The sequence below is a fragment of the Oncorhynchus nerka genome, linkage group LG19 (genome assembly GCF_034236695.1).
Source record: "Oncorhynchus nerka isolate Pitt River linkage group LG19, Oner_Uvic_2.0, whole genome shotgun sequence".
Lineage (NCBI taxonomy): Eukaryota > Metazoa > Chordata > Actinopteri > Salmoniformes > Salmonidae > Oncorhynchus > Oncorhynchus nerka.
In genome coordinates, this window is record NC_088414.1 from 44313707 (window position 1) to 44338100 (window position 24394).

General features: G+C 46.8%; 1 protein-coding gene across 2 annotated transcripts in view; it reads right to left on the reverse strand.

Moving 5' to 3' along the window:
• Window positions 1-3399: 3399 nt before the first annotated feature.
• The window catches only part of si:dkey-5g14.1 (lysosomal proton-coupled steroid conjugate and bile acid symporter SLC46A3), a 49587-nt gene continuing 28592 nt past the window's right edge, over window positions 3400-24394 (reverse strand). Inside the window, exons 5-6 of one of the 2 annotated variants that reach the window (XR_010460036.1) lie at window positions 3563-4231; window positions 3400-3437 (exon numbers count right to left, since the gene is read on the reverse strand). Coding sequence is in view for 1 of the 2 variants with exons in the window: in XM_065004973.1 (XP_064861045.1) it covers window positions 4072-4231 (160 nt within the window). In the remaining variant the exon portion in view is untranslated. Of the gene's footprint in view, window positions 3438-3525; window positions 4232-24394 lie in introns of those variants that run through there. The other variant, XM_065004973.1, reaches the window with a different exon arrangement.

A 24394-nucleotide genomic window follows, 5' to 3' on the forward strand; every position in this document is an offset into this window, starting at 1 on the left:
AAAAGTTAGCCTTGGCTTTTCTAACTACCTGTGTATATTGGTTTATAGCTTCCCTGAAAAGTTGCATATCACGGGGGCTGTTCGATGCTAATGCAGAACGCCATAGAATGATTTTGTGTTGGTTAAGGGCAGTCAGGTCTGGAGAGAACCAAGGGCTATATCTGTTCCTGGTTCTAAATTTCTTGAATGGGGCATGCTTATTTAAGATGGTGAGGAAGGCATTTTTTTTTATAATCAGGCATCCTCTACTGACGGGATGAGATCAATATCCTTCCAGGATACCCCGGCCAGGTCAATTAGAAAGGCCTGCTCGCTGAAGTGTTTCAGGGAGCGTTTTACAGTGATGAGTGGAGGTCGTTTGAACGCTGACCCATTACGGATGCAGGCAATGAGGCAGTGATCTTGGTTGAAAACAGCAGAGGTGTATTTGGAGGGCAAGTTGGTTAGGATGATATCTATAAGGGTGCCCATGTTTACGGCGTTGGGGTGGTACCTGGTAGGTTCATTGATCATTTGTGTGAAATTGAGGGCATCAAGCTTAGATTGTAGGATGGCTGGGGTGTTAAAAGCATGTTCGAGTTTAGGTCGCCTAGCAGCACGAGCTCTGAAGATAGATGGGGGGCAATCAGTTCACATATGGTGTCCAGAGCACAGCTGGGGGCAGAGGGTGGGTAGAGACCTGGATAGTAGGACAGAACTCGGCAGGCTATCTCTGCAGTAGATTGGGTACAGACCTGCATAATATGACAGATCTCTGCAGTAGATTGCAACACCGCCCCCTTTGGCCGTTCTATCTTGTCTGAAAATGTTGTAGTTAGGGATGAACATTTCAGATTTTTTGGTGGTCTTCCTAAGCCAGGATTCAGACACGGCTAGAACATCCAGGTTGGCAGAGTGTGCTAAAGCAGTGAATAAAACAAACTTAGGGAGGAGGCTTCTAATGTTAACATGCATGAATCCAAGGCTATTACGGTTACAGAAGTCATCAAAAGAGAGCGCCTGGGGAATAGGAGTGGAGCTAGGCACTGCAGGGCCTGGATTCACCTCTACATCACCAGAGGAACAGAGGAGGAGTAGGATAAGGGTACGGCTAAAAGCTATGATAATTGGTTGTCTAGGACATCCGGAACAGAGAGTTAAAGGAGGTTTCTGGGGGCAATAAAATAGCTTCAAGGCATAATGTACAGACAAAGGTATGGTAGGATGTGAATACAGTGGAGGTAAACCTAGGCATTGAGTGATGATGAGAGAGATATTGTCACTAGAAACATCATTGAAACCAGATGATGTCATCACATGTGTGGGTGGTGGAACCGAAAGGTTGGATAAGGTATAGTGAGCAGTACAGTGACCATCAATATAATAAATATATAGTGACCATCAATAGAATAAATATACAGTGACCATCAATAGAATAAATATATAGTGACCATCAATATAATAAATATATAGTGACCATCAATAGAATAAATATATAGTGACCATCAATATAATAAATATATAGTGACCATCAATAGAATAAATATATAGTGACCATCAATATAATAAATATATAGTGACCATCAATAGAATAAATATATAGTGACCATCAATAGAATAAATATATAGTGACCATCAATAGAATAAATATATAGTGACCATCAATAGAATAAATATATAGTGACCATCAATAGAATAAATATACAGTGACCATCAATATAATAAATATACAGTGACCATCAATAGAATAAATATACAGTGACCATCAATAGAATAAATATACAGTGACCATCAATAGAATAAATATACAGTGACCATCAATAGAATAAATATACAGTGACCATCAATAGAATAAATATACAGTGACCATCAATAGAATAAATGATCTGACACAAGCCACGGTTTTTATTTCTCCACATTCTGTATTTCAGGACCACATAAGGAATTAATTACGACCAGAAACACAGTTAGAGAATTCACAGACGTACTATGCGTCCTAAAAGGTACCCTATTCCCTATATAGTGCACTACTTTAGGCCAGAGCCAATGGCACCCCGTTACCTATGTAGTGCACCACTTTAGGCCAGAGCCCTATGGCACCCTATTCCCTATACATAGTGCACTACTTTAGACCAGAGCCCTATGGAACCCTATTCCCTATATATAGTGCACTACTTTAGACCAGAGCCCCATGGAACCCTATTCCCTATGTAGTGCACTGTCCCTATAAGCCCTGGTCTAAAGTAGTGCACTATATACAGAATAGGGTGCTATTTGGACCGTATTCTCTGAGCAGTGTTTCTCTGTGTCAAGGTCTTATCTCAGGGCTGGTTTTATCTCAGACCGTTCTGCTGCCAAATGGGGCCCTGTTTAGTTTAGCTTGTGTGTTTTTCGTTATGTTGTTGCACTCCATTTTACTTCTAAGACGTCAAACTGAATCGACAAAAGTACATGTCTTATCTGGAGCCAACAGACAAAGATGACTTGAATAGAAAAAAACGTTTTAAAAAACAATGTTGTTTAGCGATTTAGATTTGGAAAAGATTTCTCTCGTTTTGTGTGTTCTGGAATTGTTTGCAGGAATATCAACGCGTCTTTTTGTATTCGCTTTACGTTTGGATTAGTTTCACGTCACGATATCTGGGAATAGATAATACTGTTATCTGACGTTCTGACATCACACAGGGTGATTTTCATAGAAGCTCTTTCCAATCTAGATTTCTCCCGACACATTTCCCCTGTGCTTCCTAATGTCCCCTTCCTTAAGTCCCCTTCCTAATGTCCCCTTCCTAATGTCCCCTTCCTTATGTCCCCTTCCATATGTCCCCTTCCATATGTCCCCTTCCATATGTCCCCTTCCTTATGTCCCCTTCCTTATGTCCCCTTCCTAATGTCCCCTTCCTAATGTCCCCTTCCTTAAGTCCCCTTCCTTAAGTCCCCTTCCTTATGTCCCCTTCCATATGTCCCCTTCCATATGTCCCCTTCCATATGTCCCCTTCCATATGTCCCCTTCCTAATGTCCCCTTCCTAATGTCCCCTTCCTAATGTCCCCTTCCTTATGTCCCCTTCCATATGTCCCCTTCCTAATGTCCCCGTCCTTATGTCCCCTTCCTAATGTCCCCTTCCATATGTCCCCTTCCATATGTCCCCTTCCTTATGTCCCCTTCCTTATGTCCCCTTCCTTATGTCCCCTTCCTTATGTCCCCTTCCTTATGTCCCCTTCCTAATGTCCCCTTCCTAATGTCCCCTTCCTAATGTCCCCTTCCTAATGTCCCCTTCCTAATGTCTCCTTCCTAATGTCTCCTTCCTAATGTCCCCTTCCTAATGTCCCCTTCCTAATGTCCCCTTCCATATGTCCCCTATGTGTCTAATGTCCCCTTCCTAATGTCCCTTCCTAATGTCTCCTTCCTAATGTCTCCTTCCCCTTCCCACAGTATGTCCCTTCCTCATGTTGACACCTTCCTATCCATGTCCTATCCTATCCATGTGTCCCCCTCATGTTGACACTAACTATCCTTCCATGTGTCCCCTTCCTCATGTCACTAACTATCCTATCCATGTGTCCCCTTCCTCATGTTGACACTAACTATCCTATCCATGTGTCCCCTTCCTCATGTTGACACTAACTATCCTATCCATGTGTCCCCTTCCTCATGTTGACACTAACTATCCTATCCATGTGTCCCCTTCCTCATGTTGACACTAACTATCCTATCCATGTGTCCCCTTCCTCATGTTGACACTAACTATCCTATCCATGTGTCCCCTTCCTCATGTTGACACTAACTATCCTATCCATGTGTCCCCTTCCATATGTCCCTTCCTCATGTTGACACTAACTATCCTATCCATGTGTCCCCTTCCATATGTCCCTTCCTCATGTTGACACTAACTATCCTATCCATGTGTCCCCTTCCATATGTCCCTTCCTCATGTTGACACTAACTGTCCTATCCATGTGTCCCCTCTGTGTGTTTTCTGAACTCAAGACAACAAAGACAGGCAGTGTGGTATCAGAGAGACACACGGCTCCTTGAAGAGTCCTGCTTGCAGCACTCAACCCTACTCTTCCGTCTTCGTCACTTACTTGATTTAAACTCTTTTGGTCTTTGGGGAGTGTAGGTCATTTACAAACATCCTCCAATGGGGTTTTCTCTCTCCACTTCTCTGGGTTCTTCTGCCTCCACAGACCTTCGACTGTTGCTGAGGTCTTCCCAGTTTTATTGTTCTCCGTCTAGAACTGCCTGAGAAACTGCAAAAGCACATAGAAATGGTAAAAATGCATTTAGAAATCATTTCCTGCTATTTCATGCCCAGCTTGACTTAACTCTGGCTTGATGAGATACGATGAGATATGGGGGCACCGCACAAAACCACACAGCATGTTGGGGGCTGTTTAAACTTTTTTAAAAGTGTCTGAGATTTTTTTTTTTTAATGTTTTTAAAAAACACTAAATTATTTTTTATAAATTCTGTTCACACAGACAACAGCATAATAGCACATTGGTAATCGTTTATAGTCAGTGAATGGAGCTTTTTATTTAATTATTAGGCCCCAGATAAAACAAGTTTTCAGAGAGGAACATTTGAGCTGGATCCTCAGCACAACGTTAATATCAGGGAGACTATAGTACCGTCCTCTCTGTCTACACCTGGCAACGCACTATTGTCCAGACCTGGCAACGCACTATTGTCCAGACCTGGCAACGCACTATTGTCCAGACCTGGCAACGCACTATTGTCCAGACCTGGCAACGCACTATTGTCCAGACCTGGCAACGCACTATTGTCCAGACCTGGCAACGCACTATTGTCCAGACCTGGCAACGCACTATTGTCCAGACCTGGCAACGCACTATTGTCCAGACCTGGCAACGCACTATTGTCCAGACCTGGCAACGCACTATTGACCAGACCTGGCAACGCACTATTGTCCAGACCTGGCAACGCACTATTGTCCAGACCTGGCAACGCACTATTGATCAGACCTGGCAACGCACTATTGTCCAGACCTGGCAACGCACTATTGTCCAGACCTGGCAATGCACTATTGTCCAGACCTGGCAACGCACTATTGTCCAGACCTGGCAATGCACTATTGTCCAAACCTGGCAACGCACTATTAACCAGACCTGGCAACGCAGCAGGAATGTTGGCTGCTCCAGATATGCAGTGATTTGCAGAAGATGGGGAGCCTTGATTAGAACCCATTAGAAAGGGAGTGGGAGGGGAAAAAGAGAAGGGAGAAAGAGAGTTGTTTTTCTGTCATGGCGTACCTGGCCCTCCTCGCTCTCGCTCTCTCTCTCTCCCTCCTTCCCTCAGCGGAGAGAGGCAGTTTGGCTCGATTAAGAGATCACTCTGATTAGGACCATTGATCAGTGTTAAACTGGAATGTGCTAAAAGGATACGACCAACTCTGTGTGTGTTAGATAGTGTATTATTGTGGAGGGGAGGGAGAGGAGAGGAAAGCAGCCAGGTCGCTCAGGATCCACTGCGAAAGCAGGACGTCGGGAGATGACTTCAAAACCGACCACTAGGGGCACCGGTGAGGGCTATTACCGTCAAGTCGGCTTGGGTTTTGCCAGAGTGTTCTGAACGGGGATGGCGATAGGCGTAAGCCGTGAGGTCCGAGAGTTGCATATTCAATCCCAGTGCGAAGCACTTTTAAAAAAAGTTTTAGCCCTCAACTCTTACCTCACTCCTTACCTCAACCTGACCTTAACCCTGACCTTAACCCTGACCTTAACTCTTACTTCAACACTAACCTCAACCCTGACCTTAACCTTGACCTCAACCCTGACCTTAACTCTTACCTCAACACTAACCTCAACCCTGACCTCAACCCTGACCTCAACCCTGACCTCAACCCTGACCTCAACCCTACCTCAAGACTTATCTCAACCCTTACCTTAACCATTCAAAATTAATGCCTTATCTTAACCGCCAAAATAGACAAATGTTGGCTTCTGCAGTGAGAGCTTGTTGTTGAAAGAGGAGAGAGGAGGGAGGGCGGGAGGAGAGAGGAGGAATGGTAGTTTACGAGGAAGGAGTGTAGAAGGTAGAGAGGAGAGGAAGGAAGGATGAAAAGTGTCATTTGGAGAGGAAACGTGTTTGTGTGCTGGGAGGAGATGTGTTGATTGTGAAGGAAATTCCGTCATTTCAGGCTGGAAAGCTGGATAGAAACGCTGACCGTTGGGCTCTGGGTGCTTGTGGACGTGTGTCCGTGCGTACACTACATTTATGAAGGCCCCTGTGTGATAGTAGATATCGGTCTTAAGATCAGTACCATTCCAGGTCTTGGCTCGTGTGTGTGTGTGTGTGTGTGTGTGTGTGTGTGTGTGTGTGTGTGTGTGTGTGTGTGTGTGTGTGTGTGTGTGTGTGTGTGTGTGTGTGTGTGTGCGTGTGTGTGTGTGTGTCAGAGATCAAACACACATACATACACACATACACAGAAAGTGGACAGGGACAGAGTATCCCATCCCTAGCTGTCTGTGTTCCGGATGTCCTAGACGACCAATTAGTGCACTACTTTAGACCAGAGCCCTATGGAATCATATTTCCTATATAGTGCACTACTTTCGACCAGAGCCCTATGGCACCCTATTCCCTATATAGTGCACTACTTTAGACCAGAGCCCTATGGCACCCTATTCCCTATATAGTGCACTACTTTAGACCAGAGCCCTATGGCACCCTATTCCCTATATAGTACATTACTTTAGACCAGAGCCCTATTCCCTATATAGTGCACTACTTTAGACCAGAGCCCTATGGCACCCTATTCCCTATATAGTGCACTACTTTAGACCAGAGCCCTATGGCACCCTATTCCCTATATAGTACATTACTTTAGACCAGAGCCCTATGGCACCCTATTCCCTATATAGTACATTACTTTAGACCAGAGCCCTATTCCCTATATAGTGCACCCTATGGCACCCTATTCCCTATATAGTGCACTACTTTAGACCAGAGCCCTATGGCACCCTATTCCCTATATAGTGCACTACTTTAGACCAGAGCCCTATGGCACCCTATTCCCTATATAGTGCATTACTTTAGACCAGAGCCCTATTCCCTATATAGTGCATTACTTTAGACCAGAGCCCTATTCCCTATATAGTACATTACTTTAGACCATAAGTCCATATGGGCAATGAGATCCAAACTAACTTAATACAACCAGAATAACAAAACTAAAGACTAACCCATGTTAATACATTCTAAATGAAAATAGTTATTTATAAACACAGTGAGAACCAGATTTAACTAGAAGCACACACACACACACACACACACACACACACACACACACACACACACACACACACACACACACACACACACACACATACACACACTGAGCACTGAGCACAGGGCTGGGCTGTAGTAAATCTGATAAATACAGAGCTGTGGCAGCTCTCACGTCACTCTGTGTTGGTTTAGTGTTGGCCAACGGGACAGAACCGCTCTGTGTTGGTTTAGTGTTGGCCAACGGGACAGACCCGCTCTGTGTTGGTTTAGTGTTTCCCAAAGGGACAGAACTGCTCTGTGTTGGCTTAGTGTTGGCCAACGGGACAGACCACTGTGTTGGCTTAGTGTTGGCCAAAGGGACAGACCACTCTGTGTTGGCTGAGTGTTGGCCAACGGTACAGAACTACTCTGTGTTGGCTTAGTGTTGACCAATGGGGCAGAACCATTCTGCGTTGGCTTTGTATTGACCAACCAGAACCACTCTGTGTTGGCTTAGAGTTGGCCAATGGGACAGAACCACTGTTTGTTGGCTTAGTGTTGGCCAACGGACCAGAACCACTCTGTGTTGGCTTACTGTTGGCCAACGGACCAGAACCACTCTGTGTTGGCTTAGTGTTGACCAATGGGCCAGAACCATTTTCAATTGGCTTTTGATTGACCAACAGACCAGAACCACTCCGTGTTGGCTTTCTGTTGGCCAACGGACCAGGACTACTCTGTGTTGGCTTACTGCTGGCCAACGGGCCAGAATACTCTGTTGCAGGTTTCTGTTGGCGAACGGACCAGAACCACTCTGTGTTGGTTTAGTGTTGGCCAACGGGGAAGACCTACTCTGTGTTGGCTTACTGTTAGCCAATGGGGCCAAAGACAGGAAGTGTGTGTGTGTGTGTGTGTGTGTGTGTGTGTGTGTGTGTGTGTGTGTGTGTGTGTGTGTGTGTGTGTGAGCATGAAAGGAAAGCAAACCTTTTAAGCAAATGCAATTAGTGTGGACCCACTTAAAATCCAGGTCTGTTAACAGGCTACACACTGGAGGATAGTAAAACACCAGGAGAGAGAGAAAGAGACGGAGAGAAAGAGCGAGAGAGACGGAGAAAGAGCGAGAGAGACAGGGAGAGAGCGAGAGAGACGGGGAGAGAGCGAGAGAGACGGGGAGAGAGCGAGAGAGACGGGGAGAGAGCGAGAGAGACGGAGAGAAAGAGCGAGAGAGACGGAGAGAAAGAGCGAGAGAGACGGAGAAAGAGCGAGAGAGACAGGGAGAGAGCAAGAGAGACGGGGAGAGAGCGAGAGAGACGGGGAGAGAGCGAGAGAGACGGGGAGAGAGCGAGAGAGACGGGGAGAAGGAGCGAGAGAGACGGGGAGAGAGCGAGAGAGACGGGGAGAGAGCGAGAGAGACGGGGAGAGAGCGAGAGAGACGGGAGAAGAGCGAGAGAGACGGGGAGAGAGCGAGAGAGACGGGGAGAGAGCGAGAGAGACGGGGAGAAGGAGCGAGAGAGACGGGGAGAGAGCGAGAGAGACGGGGAGAAGGAGCGAGAGAGACGGGGAGAAGGAGCGAGAGAGACGGGGAGAAGGAGCGAGAGAGACGGAGAGAAGGAGCGAGAGAGACGGAGAGAAGGAGCGAGAGAGACGGGGAGAGAGCGAGAGAGACGGGGAGAAGGAGCGAGGAGAGACGGGGAGAAGGAGCGGAGAGAGAGACGGGAGAGAGCGAGAGAGACGGGGAGAAGGAGCGAGAGAGACGGAGAGAGAGAGAGCGAGACAGGGGAGAAGAGAGCGAGAGAGACGGGAGAAGCGAGAGAGACGGAGAGAAGGAGCGAGAGAGAGACGGGGAGAGAGCGAGAGAGACGGAGGGGAGAAGGAGAGAAAGGAGAGACGGGAGAAGGAGCGAGAGAGACGGGGAGAAGGAGCGAGAGAGACGGAGAGAAGGAGCGAGAGAGACGGAGAGAAGGAGCGAGAGACACGGGGAGAAGGAGCGAGAGAGACGGAGAGAAGGAGCGAGAGAGACGGGGAGAAGGAGCGAGAGAGACGGAGAGAAGGAGCGAGAGAGACGGAGAGAAGGAGCGAGAGAGACGGGGAGAGAGCGAGAGAGACGGGGAGAAGGAGCGAGAGAGAAAGGGGAGAAGGAGCGAGAGAGACGGAGAGAAGGAGCGAGAGAGACGGGGAGAAGGAGCGAGAGAGACGGAGAGAAGGAGCGAGAGAGACGGAGAAAAGGAGCGAGAGAGACGGGGAGAAGGAGCGAGAGAGACGGGGAGAAGGAGCGAGAGAGACGGAGAGAAGGAGCGAGAGAGAGAGAGAGGAGCGGGAGCGAGAGGAGGAGCGAGAGAAAAGGAGAAGGAGAGACGGAGAGAAGGAGCGAGAGGGGAGAGAGCGAGAGAGACGGAGGAGGGGAGAAGAGAGCAAAGAGAGAGGAGAGCGAGAGAGACGGAGAGAAGGAGAAAAGGAGCAAAGAGAGAGGAGCGGAGAGAAGAAGAGACGGAGAGCGAGAGAGACGGGGAGAGAGCGAGAGAGACGGGGAGAGAGCGAGAGAGACGGGAGAGAGCGGGGAGAGAGCGAGAGAGAGAGAGACGAGAGAGAAGAGCGAGAGAGAGAGCGAGAGACGGGGAGAGAGCGAGATAAAGAGAGCGAGATAAAGAGAGCGAGAGACAGAGCGCGAGAGAGAGAAAGAGAGACGGCTAGAGAGAGATAGAGAGATAGAGGGAGAGAATCCAGTCCAGTAGGGATGAGGCTGTATGGGACCAGCAGTATAGTAATAGACATCAGACATTCTATATTTCTAACATGTCATTCTATAGTTCTAATATGTCATTCTATAGGTCTAACATGTCATTCTATAGTTCTAATATGTCATTCTATAGTTCTAATATGTCAATCTATAGTTCTAACATGTCATTCTATAGTTCTAATATGTCATTCTATAGGTCTAACATGTCATTCTATAGTTCTAATATGTCATTCTATAGTTCTAATATGTAATTCTATAGTTCTAATATGTCATTATATAGGTCTAACATGTCATTCTATAGTTCTAATATGTCATTCTATAGTTCTAATATGTCATTCTATAGTTCTAACATGTCATTCTATAGTTCTAACATGTCATTCTATAGTTCTAATATGTCATTCTATAGTTCTAACATGTCATTCTATAGTTCTAATATGTCATTCTATAGTTCTAACATGTCATTCTATAGTTCTAATATGTCATTCTATAGTTCTAACATGTCTGGGTGGGTTTGGGTGGGATTCTATAGTTCTAATATGTCATTCTATAGTTCTAATATGTCATTCTATGATTCCTGTCACTATATACAGGAGTACCAGGAAATAACATGACTATATACAGGAAGTACCCGGAAATAACATGACTATATACAGGAGTACCAGGAAATAACATGACTATATACAGGAAGTACCAGGTAATCACATGGCTATATACAGGAAGTACCAGGAAATAACATGACTATATACAGGAAGTACCAGGAAATAACATGACTATATACAGGAGTACCAGGAAATAACATGACTATATACAGGAAGTACCAGGAAATAACATGACTATATACAGGAAGTACCAGGTAATAACATGGCTATATACAGGAAGTACCAGGAAATAACATGACTATATACAGGAGGTACCAGGAAATAACATGGCTATATACAGGAAGTACCAGGAAATAACATGACTATATACAGTAAGTACCAGGTAATAACATGGCTATATACAGGAAGTACCAGGTAATAACATGGCTATATACAGGGGGTACCAGGTAATAACATGGCTATATACACAGGGTACCAGGTAATAACATAGTAATAACCTACACCCTCCCTTCAGCCCCCTCTCTTCAGCCCCCTGCCCCCTCCCTTCAGCCCCCTCTCTTCAGCCCCTGCCCCCTCCCTTCAGCCCCCTCTCTTCAGCCCCTCTCCCCCTCTCTTCAGCCCCCTCCCTTCAGCCCCCTGCCCCCTCCCTTCAGCCCCCTCTCTTCAGCCCCCTCTCTTCAGCCCCCTGCCCCCTCCCTTCAGCCCCCTCTCTTCAGCCCCCTGCCCCCTCCCTTCAGCCCCCTCTCTTCAGCCCTCTCCCCCTCTCTTCAGCCCCCTCCCTGTTACATGATTGAATTGTGTTTGGGGCAAGAGGAGGATTGGGTTTGGGTGGGAGTAGAGGGGGCGGGGGTGGCCGTATAGATTCAGCAGTAAAACCACTTCTAAGATCTATGGGGGGGTGGGGGGGGGGCAGGCAGCAGTGGTACTAGTGGGAGAAGGGAGGGGGGGGGCAGGCAGCAGTGGTACTAGTGGGAGAAGGGAGGAGGGGGAGGGGGCAGGCAGCAGTGGTACTAGTGGGAGAAGGGAGGGGGGGGGCAGGCAGCAGTGGTACTAGTGGGAGAAGGGAGGGGGGGCAGGCAGCAGTGGTACTAGTGGGAGAAGGGGGGGGGCAGGCAGCAGTGGTACTAGTGGGAGAAGGGGGGGGGGGAGGAAGAGTCTGTGGTTAAAACGTTAAAGCCGATGGGAGCACTTACAGATCTATATTTAAAACATAATAAATAGCCTGTCAATTCACTAACGTGAAACGGTGGAGAAGAATAGGAGGAGGAGGAGGAGGGAGAGGGAGAGGAGGAGGGAGAGGGAGGGGGGAGGGGAGGAGGAGGGAGAGGAGGAGGGAGAGGGGAGGAGAGGGAGGAGGGAGAGGGGGGAGGAGGGAGAGGGAGAGGGAGAGGGAGAGAGGAGGAGGGAGAGGGAGGAGGAGGGGAGGAGGGAGAGGAGAGGGAGAGGGAGAGGAGGAGAGGAGGAGGAGGGAGAGGGAGGAGAGGGAGGGAGAGGGGAGGGAGGGGAGGAGGGAGAGGAGGGAGGGAGAGGGAGAGAGGGAGGAGGGAGAGTAGAGGGAGGGAGAGGAGAGGGAGAGGGAGAGGGAGAGGGAGAGGAGGGAGAGGGAGAAGAGGAGGAGGGGGAGGGAGAGGGAGAAGAGGAGGAGGAGGAGGAGGAGGAGGGAGAGGGAGAGGGAGAAGAGGAGGAGGGAGAGGGAGAGGGAGAGGGAGAAGAGGAGGAGGAGGAGGAGAGGGAGAGGAGGAGGAGGGAGAGGGAGAGGGAGAAGAGGAGGAGGGAGAGGGAGAAGAGGAGGAGGAGGAGGAGGGAGAAAGACAGAGATCAGGACAGAGAAAGACAGAGAGCAGGACGGAGAAAGACAGAGAGAAGGAACGCAGTATCTGTATATATACATCTATCTATATATACACACATCTATATATCTATACATCTATATATATATATCGATACATCTATATATCTATTCGTCAATATATCTATACATCTATCTATACATCTACATATCTATTCATCTATCTATATATATATATATACATCTATATAATAATACATCTATATATATATATATATACATACACACACATCTATACATCTATCTATATCTACACATCTATCTATTTATATCCATCTATTTATATATACATCTATCTATATCTGTACATCTATCTATATCTATACATCTATCTATATCTATACATATATATCTATACATCCAGCTATATCTATACATCTATCTATATATCTATCTATTTATATACACCTATCTATATCTATACATCTATCTATATATCTATCTATTTATATACACCTATCTATATATCTATCTATTTATATATATCTATCTATATCTATACATCTATCTATATATCTATCTATTTATATACACCTATCTATATCTATACATCTATCTATACATCTATCTATATCTATACATCTATCTATTTATATACACCTATCTATATCTATACATCTATATCTATACATCTATCTATTTATATACACCTATCTATATCTATACATTATCTATATATCTATCTATTTATATACACCTATCTATATCTATACATCTATATATCTATCTATTTATATACACCTATCTATATCTATACACCTATCTATATCTATACATCTATCTATATCTCTACACCTATCTATATCTATACATCTATCTATATCTATACATCTATCTATATCTCTACACCTATCTATATCTATACATCTATCTATATCTATATATCTATCTATCTATTTATATACACCTATCTATATCTATACATCTATATCTATACACCTATCTATATCTATACATCTATCTATATCTATACATCTATATCTATATATCTATATATCTATCTATATCTCTACACCTATCTATATCTCTACACCTATCTATATCTATACATCTATCTATTTATGTACACCTATCTATATCTATACATCTATCTATATCTATACATCTATCTATATCTATACACCTATCTATATCTCTACACCTATCTATATCTATACACCTATCTATATCTATACACCTATCTATATCTATACATCTATCTATATCTATACATCTATCTATATCTATACATCTATCTATATCTCTACACCTATCTATATCTATACACCTATCTATATCTATACACCTATCTATATCTATACATCTATCTATATCTATACACCTATCTATATCTATACACCTATCTATATCTATACATCTATCTATATCTATACATCTATCTATATCTATACACCTATCTATATCTATACATCTATCTATATATCTATCTATTTATATAGTCCCCACCGTAGTTCTATTCTCTGTCTCAGTTCAGAGTCTGAAACAGCATCATATGACATTTGAAATGTCTTTATTCTTTTGGAACTTCTGTGATTGGAAATGTTCACTGTTCATTTTTATTGTTTATTTCACTTTTGTATATTATCTACCTCACTTGCTTTGGCAATGTTAACATATGTTTCCATGCCAATAAAGCCCCTTGAATTGAATTGATAGAGGCTTTGTGAGAGCGAGAAAGATAGAGATATATAGAGAAAGATAGAGTTTGGCCATATTAGAGAGACATATTTCCCTCAGATTACACAGATCCACAAAGAATTCGAAAACAAATCCAATTTTGATAAACTCCCATATCTACTGGGTGAAATTCCACAGTGTGACATCACAGCAGCAAGATTTGTGACCTGTTGCCACGAGAAAAGGGCAACCAGTGAAGAACAAACACCATTGTAAATACAACCCATATTTATGCTTATTTATTTTATCTTGTGTCCTTTACCATTTGTACATTGTTAAAACACTGTATATATATAATATAACATTTGTAATGTCTTTATTGTTTGAAACTTCTGTATGTATAATGTTTACTGTTCATTTTTATTGTTTATTTCACTTTATATATTATCTACCTCACTTGCTTTGGCAATGAGAGAGAGAGAGAGATACATAGATAGATAGATAGATAGGAGGCTTGGTTAGGGAGAGGAGAAGATAGAGTTTCACAGGGGGTTGGAGTGTGTCTTGCAATCATGCAGTCAGCAAAAATAAGCCCACACTATGGAAACAAAAGAACCGTCGGCCCCAGTGCCCAACTCCTAACCCCGTCCCTCTCTGAAACAGTATACCTTCCTTCCAACTATCGCACCATAACTATCGACCCCGCCCAAACCACCAGCCCCCACCCCAATCTCTCTCAACTCTCCTCCGACATACTCCTCACTAAACCCCAAGAACCACAAGACCCCCCCCCCTCGCAAGACCTCCTTCCATTATCCGTAAATAACCTCCCCAACCTCCCCTCCCACCCCAATCTTTCCTCCTCCTGCCCTGCCTCTAGACCCAGTGACCACACTAAACCCAGTCATCTAGAGATCCGTTACTCTACTGTAACCTCAACGTTTATCATGAGTAGTGATGACCTCACTATCGTTCACTCTGCGAGTCTGTACCCTCAACGTTTATCATGAGTAGTGATGACCTCACTATCGTTCACTCTGCGAGTCTGTACCCTCAACGTTTATCATGAGTAGTGATGACCTCACTATCGTTCACTCTGCTGCTCTGCGAGTCTGTACCCTCAACGTTTATCATGAGTAGTGATGACCTCACTATCGTTCACTCTGTGAGTCTGTACCCTCAACGTTTATCATGAGTAGTGATGACCTCACTATCGTTCACTCTGCGAGTCTGTACCCTCAACGTTTATCATGAGTAGTGATGACCTCACTATCGTTCACTCTGCTGCTCTGCGAGTCTGTACCCTCAACGTTTATCATGAGTAGTGATGACCTCACTATCGTTCACTCTGCTGCTCTGCGAGTCTGTACCCTCAACGTTTATCATGAGCTTGGAGCGGAGCGGAGCTTGGAGCTTGGAGCAGAGCTTGGAGCAGAGCTTGGAGCAGAGCAGAGCAGAGCTTGGAGCGGAGCGGAGCTTGGAGCAGAGCGGAGCTTGGAGCAGAGCTTGGAGCAGAGCGGAGCTTGGAGCGGAGCTTGGAGCAGAGCGGAGCTTGGAGCAGAGCGGAGCTTGGAGCAGAGCGGAGCTTGGAGCGGAGCAGAGCTTGGAGCAGAGCTTGGAGCGGAGCTTGGAGCAGAGCTTGGAGCAGAGCTTGGAGCAGAGCGGAGCTTGGAGCAGAGCGGAGCTTGGAGCGGAGCTTGGAGCAGAGCTTGGAGCGGAGCTTGGAGCAGAGCTTGGAGCGGAGCGGAGCTTGGAGCGGAGCTTGGAGCGGAGCTTGGTGCGGAGCGGAGCTTGGAGCAGAGCTTGGAGCGGAGCTTGGAGCAGAGCGGAGCTTGGAGCAGAGCGGAGCTTGGAGCGGAGCTTGGAGCAGAGCTTGGAGCGGAGCGGAGCTTGGAGCGGAGCTTGGAGCGGAGCTTGGAGCAGAGCTTGGAGCATGCTCAATTTGATGGAGCGAGTTTCCCCAGAGCCCATTGCACTTCTCGCCTGCTCCAATATCGCTCACTTCACGAGCTCAGAGCGTGCCTACCCAGCATGCATTTGCAGTTTACTTGTGTGCTGCTTTATCCCCTTCTTTTATAAATATTTTCATAAAGAAGCTGATAAAACACACAGGTGGTAAATCAAGGTGACTTAGAAAAGTGTAGCTCCACCCACCTGTCCCTCCCGGCTAGTTGTAGTGTAGCTCCACCCACCTGTCCCTACCGGCTAGTTGTAGTGTAGCTCCACCCACCTGTCCCTACCGGCTAGTTGTAGTGTAGCTCCACCCACCTGTCCCTACCGGCTAGTTGTAGTGTAGCTCCACCCACCAGTCCCTACCGGCTAGTTGTAGTGTAGCTCCACCCACCTGTCCCTACCGGCTAGTTGTAGTGTAGCTCCACCCACCTGTCCCTACCGGCTAGTTGTAGTGTAGCTCCACCCACCTGTCCCTCCCGGCTAGTTGTAGTGTAGCTCCACCCACCTGTCCCTACCGGCTAGTTGTAGTGTAGCTCCACCCACCTGTCCCTACCGGCTAGTTGTAGTGTAGCTCCACCCACCTGTCCCTACCGGCTAGTTGTAGTGTAGCTCCACCCACCAGTCCCTACCGGCTAGTTGTAGTGTAGCTCCACCCACCTGTCCCTACCGACTAGTTGTAGTGTAGCTCCACCCACCTGTCCCTACCGGCTAGTTGTAGTGTAGCTCCACCCACCTGTCCCTACCGGCTAGTTGTAGTGTAGCTCCACCCACCTGTCCCTCCCGGCTAGTTGTAGTGTAGCTCCACCCACCAGTCCCTCCAGGCTAGTTGTAGTGTAGCTCCACCCACCTGTCCCTACTGGCTAGTTGTAGTGTAGCTCCACCCACCAGGGTGCGTTGGACTAGTAACCGGAAGGTTGCAAGTTCAAACCCGCGAGCTGACAAGGTACAAATCTGTCATTCTGCCCCTGAACAGGCAGTTAACCCACTGTTCCTAGGCCGTCATTGAAAATAAGAATTTGTTCTTAACTGACTTGCCTAGTAAAATAAAGGTAAAAAAAAAATAATAAAATAAATAAATAAACATGCCCTTGAATACAACATTATACAACAGGTGTAGACCTTACTGCGAAATTCTTACTTACAAGCCCTTAACCAACAGTGCAGTTCAAGAAAGAGTAAAGAAAATATTTACCAAATAAAAACTCTAATGTAAAAAATAATAAAAAGTAACACAATATAATAACAATAACGAGACTACATACATACAATGTGCGGAGGTACAGTTGAGTGACTATGCAGAGATAATAAACTGTCCCAGTTTGGGAGAGATACGCTACCTCCTTGGGAAGGAAACTATCAACTAGCTGTCCGGCACATACATCTGCTGTACCAGTAGAAGAAACAGCACTTAACCCTGCCCCTGAGCAGAACCAAGGGCCCAAAAGCCCTCGCATGTGGCCTTCTGAATGGCGCAGTGGTTTAAGGCCCTGCATCGCTAGAGGCCTTTATACAAACCCGGGTTCAATCCCAAGCGGTGTTGCAGCCGGACTCGACCGGGAGACCCATGAGGCGGCGAACAATTGTCCCAGCATCGTCCGGGTTAGGTGAGAATTTGGCCGGCCCGGGATGTTCTTGTCCCAATCGCGCTCTAGCGACTCCTTGTGGCAGGCCCGGGCGCATGCAAGCTGACTTGTGTCACCAGTTGTAAGGTGTTTCCTCTGACACAAGGGGTTAAGCAAGCAGTGTGTCAAGAAGCCTAGGCTGTTGGCTTTTAGTCTTGTTACTTTTGAAAGCCAAGACAACATCTTCGTCGGCTAGAATATTTGGGAAATAAGCCACTGTTCATAACTTTAGCTCATCTTAAAGCTGTTATGATAGGCCAGTAGGAGTATAGCTTATTGGCCATTTGGTTTTAAACCTCGCATGGAGGGATTTTCTGCATGAATCATTTCATTCTTTATTAAGCTTAAAAACTTGTCATTCTGGCTATCTTACGTTCTTAGGCTGTTTTTGAGATGGAACTCATTGCTTGATCTGGAGAAAGCTGTGCATTAAAAAAAACGATGAAGCGTAGCCTTCAGTCATATTCATAGCCTATTGAAGGGAGAGAGAAGGGAATATAGACTTTCTTTTTTAAACAGCTAGACACAAGACAGTGTCCGTTATAAAAACACGTAGTAAAAGGTTGAGGCTATAGCCTTATCCCCATGTATCCGACAGAGAGAGAGAGAGAACGGAGGATCAGAATGTCCCGGAGAGAGAACGGAGAATCAGAATGTCCCGGGAATAGAACAGAGGATCAGAATGTCCCAGAGACAGAACGGAGGATCAGAATGTCCCGGAGACAGAACGGAGGATCAGAATGTCCCGGAGACAGAACGGAGAATCAGAATGTCCCGGAGACAGAACGGAGAATCAGAATGTCCCGGAGACAGAACGGAGAATCAGAATGTCCCGGAGACAGAACGGAGAATCAGAATGTCCCGGAGAGAGAACGGAGGATCAGAATGTCCCGGGAATAGAACGGAGAATCAGAATGTCCCGGGAATAGAACGGAGAATCAGAATGTCCCGGAGAGAGAACGGAGAATCAGAATGTCCCGGAGAGAGAACGGAGAATCAGAATGTCCCGGGAATAGAACGGAGAATCAGAATGTCCCGGGGACCGAACGGAGAATCAGAATGTCCCGGGAATAGAACAGAGAATCAGAAATAGAACGGAGGATCAGAAATAGAACGGAGAATCAGAAATAGAATGGAGGATCAGAAATAGAACAGAGGATCAGAAATAGAACAGAGGATCAGAAATAGAACAGAGGATCAGAAATAGAACGGAGAATCAGAAATAGAACGGAGGATCAGAAATAGAACGGAGGATCAGAAATAGAACGGAGGATCAGAAATAGAACGGAGGATCAGAAATAGAACGGAGAATCAGAAATAGAACGGAGGATCAGAAATAGAACGGAGGATCAGAAATAGAACGGAGGATCAGAAATAGAACGGAGGATCAGAAATAGAACGGAGAATCAGAAATAGAACGGAGGATCAGAATGTCCCGGGAATAGAACGGAGAATCAGAAATAGAACGGAGGATCAGAAATAGAACGGAGGATCAGAAATAGAACGGAGGATCAGAATGTCCCGGGAATAGAACGGAGAATCAGAAATAGAACGGAGGATCAGAATGTCCCGGGAATAGAACGGAGGATCAGAAATAGAACGGAGGATCAGAATGTCCCGGGAATAGAACGGAGAATCAGAAATAGAACGGAGAATCAGAAATAGAACGGAGGATCAGAAATAGAACGGAGAATCAGAAATAGAACGGAGGATCAGAATGTCCCGGGAATAGAACGGAGAATCAGAAATAGAACGGAGGATCAGAAATAGAACGGAGGATCAGAAATAGAACGGAGGATCAGAATGTCCCGGGAATAGAACGGAGAATCAGAAATAGAACGGAGGATCAGAATGTCCCGGGAATAGAACGGAGAATCAGAAATAGAACGGAGGATCAGAAATAGAACGGAGGATCAGAAATAGAACGGAGGATCAGAATGTCCCGGGAATAGAACGGAGAATCAGAAATAGAACGGAGGATCAGAATGTCCCGGGAATAGAACGGAGAATCAGAAATAGAACGGAGGATCAGAAATAGAACGGAGGATCAGAAATAGAACGGAGAATCAGAAATAGAACGGAGGATCAGAATGTCCCGGGAATAGAACGGAGAATCAGAAATAGAACGGAGAATCAGAAATAGAACGGAGGATCAGAAATAGAACGGAGGATCAGAAATAGAACGGAGGATCAGAAATAGAACGGAGGATCAGAATGTCCCGGGAATAGAACGGAGAATCAGAAATAGAACGGAGGATCAGAATGTCCCGGGAATAGAACGGAGAATCAGAAATAGAACGGAGGATCAGAAATAGAACGGAGAATCAGAATGTCCCGGGAATAGAACAGAGAATCAGAATGTCCCGGGAATAGAACGGAGAATCAGAAATAGAACGGAGGATCAGAAATAGAACGGAGAATCAGAATGTCCCGTGAGAGTTCTGGAACTAGAGTCCTCATTATCATCGTCATAATTAGTCTTGTCCTTCCACACCATATTGTCAACAGGCTCCTACAGGTTCATCAAACGGACACAAAACTGACACTTGCAGCAAAGAGAGAAACAATATATTCTAACTGGAATTGACTTTGCTGCTTTTTTGGAATTCTCTGCTCTGTTTGGCCTACATTCCTCTCTCGCGTTCTGTAGGCTATATAACATGTTTATTAAATAGAAAATAGGCAAATTACTCAGAATGTCACTTGTGTGCTGCTCTGCTGTGCACTACGAGACTCCATTTCTTTCCTGTGCGGCGCCAGTCAAGTTCAAATAGGCCATCATCACCGATAGAAGATGCTGTCGCAATATCGCCCAACCCTAGTAGTGACATTACATCAGGGACCACAATGGAAATAAATCCCTGACCTCATCACCATAAACATCCTCTAACTCAGTAACTCAGCTATGAATACTTATCTCATCACCATCATGTTGATTTACTTGACGTAATCTAAGGGTTCTGGTCAAATGTAGTGCACTATATAGGGAATAGGTGGCCATTTTGTATGTATACCTTGTCTCTCGTCGCCATCTAGTGTCCTGTAACCTCGGTTTAACCTCGGTGTTAATCAGATTGACTGGAGCCTGAGAGTCTTTATAGCGATGAGAGAAGAGACATGGGCCTATGGCTGATTTTACATGCAGTAGAAAGAGTAGTCTTACGGAGAGCTTTCAGTAGAGAAAGATTTGCACACAGTTGGTTGGTTTCCCATACATCTTGCCATTCCAAAATTGGCATGGCATCCATGTGCAGCGAAAAAGAAAACAAGAACACAATAAGTCAATGTTTATCCATCTTACTATAGCACTCAAAACCAACACTGAAGGAGAGGAGAAGAGGAGAGGGGGCGAGAAGAGAGGGGAGAAAAGAGGAGGGGAGAGACAAGAGGAGGGGAGAGACAAGAGGAGGGGAGAGACAAGAGGAGGGGAGAGACAAGAGGAAGAGACAAGAGGAGGGGAGAGACAAGAGGAGGGGAGAGACAAGAGGAAGAGACAAGAGGAGGGGAGAGACAAGAGGAGGGGAGAGACAAGAGGAGGGGAGAGAAAAGAGGAGGGGAGAGACAAGAGGAGGGGAGAGACAAGAGGAGGGGAGATAGGGAGGAGAGGATGGGAGAGAAGGGGGAGAGGAGAGGATGGGAGAGAAGGGGGAGAGGAGAGGTGGGGAGCAAGGAGGAGAGGGACTGCGTGTCAAATTTACACTGTTCTTATGGGAGCTGCCTCTCCTGCACATCCCAGTTCAGTTCAGACATCAAACCAAACCCCAATGCAGTCTCTGGTCATGCCCGGTCTAGACATGGTGTCCCCCCCAAATGACACACTATGCGCTACACAGTGTACTTGATTTGTTATGGGAGCTGTTGAGAAACATTTTGCTTTAGTGTAGCCGCGGTAGGGGCCGGCCATTTTTGTTTGGTCGAAAGATAAAAACATTGTATCAGTAAATGAAACATCCTAAAGCGTACAAGCTTTAACTCCAGATATATATATATATTTTTTTTTTTTTTTTGTGATATCAAAATTGTCAGTTACAGTCTTGTCCCATCGCTGGGGAGAGGCCAAGGTCGAGAACACGCGTCCTCCGAAACAGAACCCTGCCGAGCCAAACTGCTTCCTGATACACTGCTCGCTTAACCCCCGGAAACCAGCTGCACCAACGTGTCGGAGGCCACACCATCCGGCTGGCGACCAAAGTCAGCTTGCACGGGGTCGAGCCCGCCACCAGGAGTCGCTAGAGCACGATGGGACAAGGAAATCCCAGCTGGCGACCATAGTCAGCTTGCACGGGGTCGAGCCCGCCACCAGGAGTCGCTAGAGCACGATGGGACAAGTAAATCCCAGCTGGCTAAACCCGGGCAGACGCTGGGCAAATTGTGCACCGCCTCATGAGTCTCCAGTTCACAGCCTGGGATCGAACCCGCGTCTGTAGTGACACCTCAAGCACTGTGATGCAGTGCCCTATACCACTTGTGACATCCCAGTAACTTAGAGAGAGAGAAAAAAACACTTTAGATCGGCGTTGTCCCTGCGGAAATTCAAGATGGTCAGGGAGGCAGGTAGCCTAGTGGTTAGAGTGTAGAGGCGGCAGGTAGCCTGGTGGTTAGAGTGTAGGGGAGGCAGGTAGCCTAGTGGTTAGAGTGTAGGGGCGGCAGGTAGCCTAGTGGTTAGAGTGTAGGGGCGGCAGGTAGCCTAGTGGTTAGAGTGTAGAGGCGGCAGGTAGCCTGGTGGTTAGAGTGTAGGGGAGGCAGGTAGCCTAGTGGTTAGAGTGTAGGGGCGGCAGGTAGCCTAGTGGTTAGAGTGTAGAGGCGGCAGGTAGCCTGGTGGTTAGAGTGTAGAGTCAGCAGGTAGCCTAGTGGTTAGAGTGTAGGGGAGGCAGGTAACCTAGTGGATAGAGTGTAGGGGCGGCAGGTAGCCTAGTGGTTAGAGTGTAGAGGCGGCAGGTAGCCTGGTGGTTAGAGTGTAGGGGCAGCAGGTAGCCTAGTGGTTAGAGTGTAGGGGAGGCAGGTAACCTAGAGGATAGAGTGTAGAGGCGGCAGGTAGCCTGGTGGTTAGAGTGTAGGGGAGGCAGGTAACCTAGAGGATAGAGTGTAGAGGCGGCAGGTAGCCTGGTGGTTAGAGTGTAGGGGAGGCAGGTAACCTAGTGGATAGAGTGTAGAGGCGGCAGGTAGACTGGTGGTTAGAGTGTAGGGGAGGCAGGTAACCTAGTGGTTAGAGTGTAGGGGAGGCAGGTAACCTAGTGGATAGAGTGTAGGGGAGGCAGGTAGCCTAGTGGTTAGAGTGTAGGGGAGGCAGGTAGCCTAGTGGTTAGAGTGTAGGGGAGGCAGGTAGCCTTGTGCTTAAGAGTGTAGGGGCAGCAGGTAGCCTAGTGGTTAGAGTGTAGGGGCGGCAGGTAGCCTAGTGGTTAGAGTGTAGGGGAGGCAGGTAGCCTAGTGGTTAGAGTGTAGGGGCGGCAGGTAGCCTAGTGGTTAGAGTGTAGGGGAGGCAGGTAACCTTGTGCTTAGAGTGTAGGGGAAGCAGGTAGCCTTGTGCTTAGAGTGTAGGGGAGGCAGGTAGCCTAGTGGTTAGAGTGTAGGGGCGGCAGGTAGCCTAGTGGTTAGAGTGTAGGGGAGGCAGGTAGCCTAGTGGTTAGAGTGTAGGGGAGGCAGGTAGCCTAGTGGTTAGAGTGTAGGGGAGGCAGGTAGCCTAGTGGTTAGAGTGTAGGGGAGGCAGGTAGCCTAGTGGTTAGAGTGTAGAGGCGGCAGGTAGCCTAGTGGTCAGAGCGTTGGGCCAGTAACCAGCAGGTAGCCTAGTGGTCAGAGCGTTGGGCCAGTAACCAACAGGTAGCCTAGTGGTCAGTGCGTTGGACCAGTAACCAGCAGGTAGCCTAGTGGTTAGAGCGTTGAACCAGTAACCAGCAGGTAGCCTAGTGGTTAGAGCGTTGGACCAGCAACCAGCAGGTAGCCTAGTGGTCAGAGCGTTGGGCCAGTAACCAGCAGGTAGCCTAGTGGTTAGAGCGTTGGGCCAGTAACCAGCAGGTAGCCTAGTGGTTAGAGTGTTGGGCCAGTAACCAGCAGGTAGCCTAGTGGTTAGAGCGTTGGGCCAGTAACCAGCAGGTAGCCTAGTGGTTAGAGCGTTGGGCCAGTAACCAGCAGGTGGCCTAGTGGTCACTGTGTTGGACCAGTAACCAGCAGGTAGCCTAGTGGTTAGAGCGTTGGGCCAGTAACCAGCAGGTAGCCTAGTGGTCAGAGTGTTGGATCAGTAACCAGCAGGTAGCCTAGTGGTCAGAGTGTTGGATCAGTAACCAGCAGGTAGCCTAGTGGTCAGAGTGTTGGATCAGTAACCAGCAGGTAGCCTAGTGGTCAGAGTGTTGGACCAGTAACCAGCAGGTAGCCTAGTGGTCAGAGTGTTGGACCAGTAACCAGCAGGTAGCCTATTGGTCAGAGTGTTGGACCAGTAACCAGCAGGTAGCCTAGTGGTCAGAGTGTTGGACCAGTAACCAGCAGGTAGCCTAGTGGTCAGAGTGTTGGACCAGTAAGTAGCAGGTAGCCTAGTGGTCAGAGTGTTGGACCAGTAACCGAAAGATTGCTGGATCAAATTCCCTGAACTGACAAGGTAAAAATCTACCCCTGAACAAGGCAGTTAACCCACTGTTCCCCGGTAGGCCGTCATTGTAAATAAGAATTTGTTCTTAACGGACTTGCCTAGTTAAATATAAAATATTCATGAGATCTCTAAACAGCAACAAGACAGTCTCATCAACCAATGGATGGAAACTTTCGGGTCTAATGTTTTTAGTAGTAGCTAGTGAAAAATATGACTAACTTCACC